Source organism: Oncorhynchus mykiss, chromosome 4 (assembly GCF_057628025.1).
Source record: "Oncorhynchus mykiss isolate SJ-2025 chromosome 4, ASM5762802v1, whole genome shotgun sequence".
NCBI classification, from domain to species: Eukaryota; Metazoa; Chordata; class Actinopteri; order Salmoniformes; family Salmonidae; genus Oncorhynchus; species Oncorhynchus mykiss.
The window spans coordinates 17,038,838-17,047,979 of NC_143025.1; the positions used below are offsets into that span (position 1 = coordinate 17,038,838).

General features: G+C 43.4%; 1 protein-coding gene across 1 annotated transcript; it reads left to right on the top strand.

The window, feature by feature from the left end:
* LOC110521400 (uncharacterized) lies at nt 1-9,142 on the top strand. Its single transcript, XM_021598929.3, has 2 exons — nt 1-275; nt 7,259-9,142. The coding sequence occupies exons 1-2, from the start codon at nt 98-100 to the stop codon at nt 8,497-8,499; spliced, it is 1,419 nt and encodes a 472-aa protein (XP_021454604.2). The 5' UTR covers nt 1-97; the 3' UTR covers nt 8,500-9,142.

Sequence of the window (9,142 nt, forward strand, 5' to 3'; positions counted from 1 at the left end):
CAACCGGATGCTTTTGTCGCTGATGCCGGACGTGATGAAAACAACACAACGCGCTATCTGTCTGGCAAACTAGCTACTTAACTTGCATTTTCTACAAATGTCTAAAATAAAGTTATTGAGGGCTTTCCTCAACGAGAGATTAACAGCTGCTGCTGAGGAGATATTAGGGGTTGTTGAAAAAACTATTGCAGAGTATGAGGAGGAGGTGTTCCGTCTACAGAGTCTGCTCGACATTGACATTGTTCTTCAACCTGAGATAAACCTACACAGAGCAGGTAGGCCAACCCATTACGTTTGTCTAACTCAACCTTCATTTTATAGGACATTGGAGCAAAGGTGGTTATTTTGTAGATTAAGTTTAGGATTAGTCAATCAAAAAGGGGACTTTTTTGGCCGCACCTTTTTTAATTTGAACGAAACTAAGTTAGCTACATGTTTGTCCATGGCAAAATGGTAAGAATGTGAATATTGGATCAGAATTATCAACCATTCGGAAGGTAAAGGCAAAGATTGTATTGACAGGCGCGGTCCTGGCCGTTCTGCCGCCTTAGGCGAGACAAAAAATTGTTGCCCTCCTACAACCCCGCAAATGACAATAGGGAAGTGTTGTCTAGAGACTTTGAAGTTAATTTAAATTTCTTGATGAAATGTGAAAATACATTTTCTGGGCGTTTAAAATGCATATTTTCTGGACGTTGAACATCTATTTTCCGGAAGTTGAAATCGGGTTCATTTTCGGTTTTGAATGAACGTTAGAAATATATAATTACTGCACCACATCTGAACCAAAGATAGAGATGGAAATGTATATATGTCCATCCATGTAGTGGGCCTACCTTTAGTAAAACAGGTAGTTGCATTGGCTTTATTAGTCCGGATTCCTGTGACTAATCAATTTGGCATTTTTTTTTATTTCACCTTTATTTAACCAGGTAGGCCAGTTGAGAACAAGTTCTCATTTACAACTGCGACCTGGCCAAGATAAAGCAAAGCAGTGCGACACAAACAACACATGGGATAAACAAACATACAGTCAATAACACAATAGAAAAATCTATATACAGTGTGTGCAAATCTAGTAAGATTAGGGAGGTAAGGCAGTAAATAGGCCATAGTGGCAAAATAATTACAATGTAGCAATTAAACTGGAGTGATAGATGTGCAGAAGATGAATCTGGAAGTAGAAATACTAGGGTGCAATACTGGGGTATAATAACAATATGGGGATGAGGTAGTTGGGTGGGCTATTTACAGATAGGCTGTGTACAGGTGCAATGATGGTAGGCTGCTCTGAGTGCTGATGCTTACAGTTAGTGAAGGAGATATGACTCCAGCTTCAGTGATTTAAATACATTTTGAAAAAATAAAAAATTGCAATTCGTTCCAGTCATTGGCAGCAGAGAACTGAAAGGAAATGGCTTTGGGGATGACCAGTGAAATATACCTGCTGGAGCACGTGCTAGGGGTGGGTGCTGCAATGGTGACCAGTAAGCTGAGATAAGGCTGGGCTTTACCTAGCAAAGACCTATAGATGACCTGGAGCCAGTGGGTTTGGCTACGAATATGAAGCGAGGGCCAGCCAACAAGCGCATACGGGTCGCAGTGGTGGGTAGTATATGGCGCTTTGGTGACAAAACAGATGGCACTGTGATAGACTACATCCAATTTGCTGAGTAGAGTGTTGGAGGCTATTTTGTAAATGACATCGCCGAAGTCAAGGATCGGTAGGCTATTGTTTGGCAGCATGAGTGAAGGATGCTTTGTTGCAAAATAGGAAGCCGTTTCTAGATTTAATTTTGGATTGGAGCTGCTTAAGGTGAGTCTGGAAGGAGAGTTTACAGTCTAACCAGACACTTAGAATATGTGGACAACTACACATACCTAAGTCAGAACCGTCCAGAGTAGTGATGCTAGGCGGGCGGGTGTGGGCAGCGATCGGTTGAAGAGCATACATTTAGTTTTACTTGCATTTAAGAGCAGTTGGAGGCCACGGAAGGATTGCTGTATGGCATTGAAGCTCGTCTGGAGGTTTGTTAACACAGTGTCCAAAGAAGGGCCAGAAGTATACAGAATGGTGTCTGCGAAGAGGTGGATCAGAGAATCACCAGCAGCAAGAGCGACATCATTGATGAATGCAGAGAAAAGAGTCGGTACGAGAATTGAACCCTGTGGCACCCCCATAGAGACTGCCAAAAGTCTGAACAACAGGCCCTCCGATTTGACACACTGAACTCTTATCTGAGAAGTAGTTGGTGAACCAGGTGAGGCAGTCATTTGAGAAACCAAGGCTGTTGAGTCTGCCAATAAGAATGCAGTGATTGACAGAGTCGAAAGCCTTGGCCGGTTCGATGAAGACTGCTGCACAGTATTGTCTTTTATCGATGGCGGTTATATCGTTTAGGACCTTGAGCATGGCTGAGGTGCACCCATGACCCGCTCGGAAACCAGATTGCATAGCGGAGAAGGTATGGTGGGATTCGAAATGGTCGGTGATCTGTTTTGTTAACATGGCTTTCGAAGACTTTAGAAAGGCAGGGTAGGATAGATATAGGTCTGAAACAGTTTGGGTCTAGAATGTCTCCCCCTTTGAAGAGGGGGATGACCATGACAGCTTTCCAATCCTTTAGGGATCTCAGGTGATAAGAGAGCTTGAACAGGCTAGCAATGGTGGTTGCAACAATTGTGGCAGATAATTTTAGCATGAGAGGGTCCAGATTGTCTCGCCCAGCTGATTTGTAGGGGTCCAGATTTTGCAGCTCTTTCAGAACATCAGCTATCTGGATTTGGGTGAAGGAGAAATGTGGAGGCTTGGCCAAGTTGCTGTAGCGGGTGCAGAGCTGTTGACTGGGGTAGCCAGGTGGAAAGCATGGCCAGCCGTAGAAAAATGCTTATTGAAATTCTCGATTATTGTAGATTTATCGGTGGTGACAGTGTTTCCTAGCCTCAGTGCAGTGGGCAGCTGGGAGGAGGTTAGGTTGCATAAACATAACCACATGTAACATGGATTTTGAATACGCATCCAAGAATTAGAATCCGCATCAATATTACAAATGGAAAGTTACACCTCACTTACATAAAACTGATCAGAATTCAGAAGAATGTGAGGGTCATGCTGGAAAAACATTTTGTGGCGTGTGACGTAATACTCCCTATAATGTAAACTCAAATGTTTAACTTACAATTAAACAAAATTGTTTGCGCTTATGAATACTGGTTTCAGTAAAACCTTCTGCCTACTCAAAAGCAAATACTTTATGAATTTGTCACAAATCAGCTTGTGGTGTTGCTAGTCAACTAGCCTGCTAATGTTAGCCCGATCAGCCTTACAGCTACATTAAAGTAAACCAAAGTTTTGGAAAAACATAATGCCATCGAACCGATGTTACCTGTATATGGAGGTATGTCAGCCAGCTAAAGTTAGCCTAGCCAGCTAAATAACATAGCTAATCAACCATCATAGTTGACATGGTTGAGTAGTAAGCCAGAGAACAACTAGTCTAGCACACGCAGGAACCCACAGAACACAACAACATAAAAGCCAGCAGAAATAAAGTAATGAGAGCGGAGACTAAGATTTGACGGCAGAGTTAGCTACCAAAGTCAAAGAAGAGCCACGGAGAGGCCATTTCATATAGTGAGGTTAGTCCACATTGAATTTACCCGGTTTATCTCCATTACTGCTGACACAGCGATGTACCGGTAGGATACAGAGATTGCAGGCTTCACATTCACGCACTGCACAGCACCTGGTTTCAGTCAGTCTCGTTCCAAATCCTGACTTCCACTGGTTATACTAAGCCATCGAAGTCTTCCGTGGTCCCTGTGCCTAAGGAAGCGAAGGTAACCTGCCTAAATGATTACCACCCCGTAGCACTCACGTTGGTAGCCATGAAGTGCTTTGAAAGGCTGGTCATGGCTCACATCAACAGCATCCTCCCAGATACCCTAGACCCACTCTAATTCGCAAACCGCCCCAACAGAGCCACAGATGACACAATCTCAATCACTCTGCCATTTCCTACCTGGACAAAAGGAACACCTATGTGAGAATGCTGTTCATTGGCTACAGCTCAGCGTTCAACACCATAGTGTCCACAAAGCTCATCACTAAGCTAAGGAACCTGGACTAAACACCTCCCTCTGCAACTGTATCCTGGACTTCCTGACGGGCCTCCCCCAGGTTGTAAGTGTAGGCAACAACACGTCTGCCACGCTGATCCTCAACACTGGGGCCCCTCAGGGGTGTGTACTTAGTCCCCTCCTTTACTCCCTGTTCACCCACGACTGCATGGCCAAACACGACTCCAACACTATCATTAAGTTCACTGACGACACGATGAGACAGCCTATAGGGAGGATGTCAGAGGACAACAACCTCTCCCTCAATGTGAGCAAGACAAAGGAGCTGATCGTGGACTACAGGAAAATTCAGTCCATTAACATCAACAGGCCTGTAGTGGAGCGGTTCGAGAGTTTCAAGTTCCTTGGTGTCCACATCACCAACAAACTATCATGGTCCAAACACACCCAAGACAGTTGTGAAGAGGGCACAACAAAACCTTTTCCCCCTCAGGAGACTGGAAATATTTGACATGGGTCCCCAGATCCTCAAAGTTCTACAGCTGCACCATTGACAGCATTCTGACCGGTTGCATCACCGCCTGGTATGACAACTGCCCGGCATCATACCAGCACCCTTATTTTTCCCAGAGGGATGTTTATTTCTGTCGGCGCGACGCACAAAGATTCCCGTTGGCTGTACCGACTCCGACAGCATATCCCGAGAGAGCCATGTTTCCATGAAACAGAGTATGTTACAATCCCCGATGTCTCTCTGGAAAGCAACCCTTACCCTAACTCGTCTACCTTGTTATCTAGAGACTGTACATTAGCAAGTAATATACTCTGAAGTGGTGAGTGGTGTGCGCGCCTCCGAAGTCTGACCAGAATGCCGCTCCGCCTACCTCTTCTGTGGCGACATTGTTCTGGGTCAGCCTCTGGAATCTGTTCAGATGCCCTGGGTGGTTTGGACAAAGGATCCGCTTCGGGAAAGTGGTATTCCTCGTCGTAATGCTGGTAAGTTGACGTCGCTCTGATATCCAATAACACGTAAAGTTTTCTGGGCTAACAATTTAAGAGATAATACAGAAAAAAACAAAATACTGCAAAGTTTCCTAAGGACTAGAGGCGGCCCTCTGTCGGCGCCATCTTGTACATACATCAAAGCTAGCTTGACGTTTTTGCGCCACAAATGAGAAGTAACTCCATCCTTGTGGGTATTACTGCACTGTGTTGCTATTAATCAAATCAAATTTAATTTGTCACATACACATGGTTAGCAGATGTTAATGCGAGTGTAGCGAAATGCTATTACTGGACTAGCTACAAATGAAGGTAAACTACTACAATCCTCACTCGATTACCACTACCAAACGCACAGGAGAGGAGGAGATGCAGGTTTTTTTTATATGGTTTCTACTTTCTGGATGTACAGTGCATCCGGAAAGTATTCAGACCCCTTTTTCCACATTTTGTTACGTTAGTCTTATTCTAAAATTGAATAAATCCATGTTTTTCCCTCATCAATTTACACACAATACCCCATAATGATAAAGTAAACCGTTTTTTTGAAAATGTATTAAAAATAAACTGAAATACCTTATTTACATAAGTATTCAGACCCTTTGCTATGAGACTGGAAACTGAGCTCAGGTGCATCCTGTTTCCATTGATCATCCTTTATGTTTCTACAACTTTATTGGCGTCCACATGTGGTAAGTTATATTGATTGAACATGATTTGGGAAGACACACACTTGTCTATATAAGGTCCCACCGTTGACAGTGCATGTCAGAGCTAAAACCAAGCCATGAGGTCAAAGGTATTGTCCGTAGAGCTTCGCGACAGGATAGTGTCGAGGCACACATCGTGGGACGGGTCCCAAAAAATGTCTGCAGCATTGAAGGTCCCCAAGAACACAGTGGCCTCATTCTTAAATGGAATAAGCTTGGAACCACCAAGACTCTTCCTCGAGCTGGCCGCCCGACCAAACTGAGCAATCGGTGGAGAACGGCCTTGGCCAGGGAGGTAACCAAGAACCCGATGGGTACTCTGACAGAGTTCCAGAGTTCCTTCATGGAGATGGGAGATCCTTCCAGAAGGACAACCATATCTGCAGCACACCACCAATCAGACCTTTATGGTAGTGGCCAGATGAAAGCCACTCCTCAATAAAAGGTACATGACTGCCCGCTTGGAGTTTGCCAAAAGACAGATAAAGACACGCAGACCATGAGAAACAAGATTCTCTTGTCTGATGAAACCAACATTGAACTCTTTGGCCTGAATGCCAAGCATCACACCTGGAGAAAACCTGGCACCATCCCTACGGTGAAGCATGGTGGTGGCAGAATCAAGTTGTGGGGATGTTTTTTAGCGGCAGGGACTGGGAGACTAGTCAGGCTTGAGGGAAAGATGAATGGAGCAGAGTTCCTTGATGATAAACCTGCTCAGGACCTCAGACTGGGAAGAATATTCACCTTTAACAGGAAAACAACCCTAAGCACACAGCAAAGACAACGCAGGAGTGGCTTTGGGACAAGTCTCTGAATGTCCTTGAGTGGCCTAGCCAGAGGACAGACTTGAACCCAATCAAACATCTCTGGAGAGACCTGAAAATAGCTGTGCAGCGACACTCCCCATCCAACCGGACAGACCTTGAGGATCTGCAGAGAAGAATGGGAGAAACTCCCCAAATACAGGTGTGCCAAGCTTGTAGCATCATACCCAAAAATACCTGAGGCTGTAATCGCTGCCAAAGGTGTTTTTAACCAAGTACTGAATAAAGGGTATGAATAGTTGTGTGAAATTTCTGTTTTTAGATTTAATAAATGTGCAGCTATTTAAAAAAAAAAAAAAAATATTTGAACGTTTTCTAAAGAAATGTTAAAAATCGTTTTGCAACCCTGTTTGTAAACTTTCAGCTTATATTTTTCAGTGATGAAGAAAGATATGGTTGTCCCATGATAGGGTTGGGGTATGCAAAATGGGTTAACTTTGTTTTGGCATTCATGGGCAAAAATGTATGGGATGTTTTTTTGTTAAAATCAAAAGGGGTGCAGTCAAAAAGGTGATTTGAATTCATATGGAAAGACCCATTTCTTTATACTTTACTAGCAGAAGTTAATTATTGCAGGCGTACCAGACAGGAGGTAGTTCTGCAATGTCATTGACTTTTCTATTTCATCCTTTCTTCCAGATGTCCAGCAGCTCAATCTCTCTGTCTCTGAAGAAGATGTTCCCCCTGAGCAGCATCAGTGTGAGCAGGAGTGGAGCCCCAGTCTGGGACAGGAGGACCCAGAGCCCACACAGATTAAAGAAGAGCAGGAGGAACTCAGGACCAGTCAGGAGGAAGAGCAGATTCAAGGGCTTGAGGCAGATGCCATAGAATTCATATTCAATCCTGTCTGTGTGAAAAGTGATCGTGATGAAGACCCAACTCAGCCCTCACATCTCTATCAAGCCCAAAAGGAGAGAAACGGAGAGAGAGACACTCTACCCAGTACTACAACTGAAAATATCAAAACAGAACCTGGTGGAGAGGACTACATAGAATCAGAACCGACCAGTGTCTCTCAGCCTTTCTCTATAGTTCAGAGTGAAAACAGGCAAAGTGTCAGTGGTAGGGAGACTGGAGGACCTCCTTCAGGTTTTAAGTCAGTCAAATCAAAAATAACAAAGATGGTAAAAGGACAAATGTCCCATATCAATAGTAAGGATAAGAGATCTACACAGTTGTCCCTCCTGAAATCATCCAGCCAAAGTAATTCTACTCCCTGTTGTAAGTTGTGTGGCAAGTCTTTTCATCAAATGGGTTCATTAATTAAACATGTGCAAACTCATGAAGATAAAGAAGGTATTTGTGGTGTTTGTGGTAAATGTTTTCAGTCCACAGAAAGTATGGAAGGTCACTTCCAAACTCACATTACAGCTAGTTTTTGTTGTGATGTCTGTAGTAAAGGGTTCAGCAAGAACAGTAAGCTGATAGTGCACATGAGAAGCCACACTGGGGAGACTCCATTTCGATGTTGTCATTGTAGCAAAGGATTCAAACAGAATGGAAGTCTAAAAATACACATGAGAATTCACACCGGGGAGAAACCTTTTTCATGCCCTATTTGTTGCACATGTTTCAGTCAGAATGGAGATCTAAAAATACACATGAGGATTCACACAGGGGAAAAACCATATAGCTGTTGTCATTGTGGCCAAGGATTCAACCAGAAGGGAAATCTAAAAACACACATGAGGACCCACACAAGAGAGAAACCTTATCGCTGTCATGATTGTGACCAAGGATTCAGCACTGGCAGCGCTCTGAAAAGACACATTATGATTCACACAGGGGAGAAGCCTTTTTGCTGTCCTGATTGTGGAAAAACATTTAATCGGAGTGGACATGTAAAATTACACATGAGGACCCACACAGGGAATAAATAATATTGCCATTTGTGGCAAAGGATTCAGCACTAGTGGCCTTCTGAGATTAAAAACATTTGGATTCATACTGGAGAGAAACAGTATCCATAGTGACTGTGGTAAAGGATTCTGCACTGGCACCAATCTGAAAGTGCCCTTAAGGACTCAGAGGAGAGAATAGATACCCTCAATTTAGAAAATTATTTCCCCAATCAGGTACGTTAAATAACAATCAGACACAAGGGAGAACTTAACGGTGTGCTGTTTGGGGAAAGGTCTGGAGACTGAAGATTGAGAGTCGATGTCTCAGAACACTACTCGTGGGTGAATAAGATATGACGGAATTACTGCTTGAATGTAAGAACTCCATCACTATCTAACAGAGAGCAGTTGTTAGTTATAGGATGACAAGTCATTTGGGAAACTCCTCCCTTTGTACTTAAAACATTTTTGTTTTTGAAATCTTATACATTATGTACACTGAGTGTACAAAACATTAGGAACACCTGCTCTTTCCATTAAATAGACTGACCAGGTAAAACCAAGGTGAACGCTTTGGTGCCTTATTGATATCACTTGTTACATCCACTTCAGTGTAGATGTTTTGTATACTCTATGCTTTGACGGAGTAGCGCTCTCGTGAATAAACATTTTTACTATCATA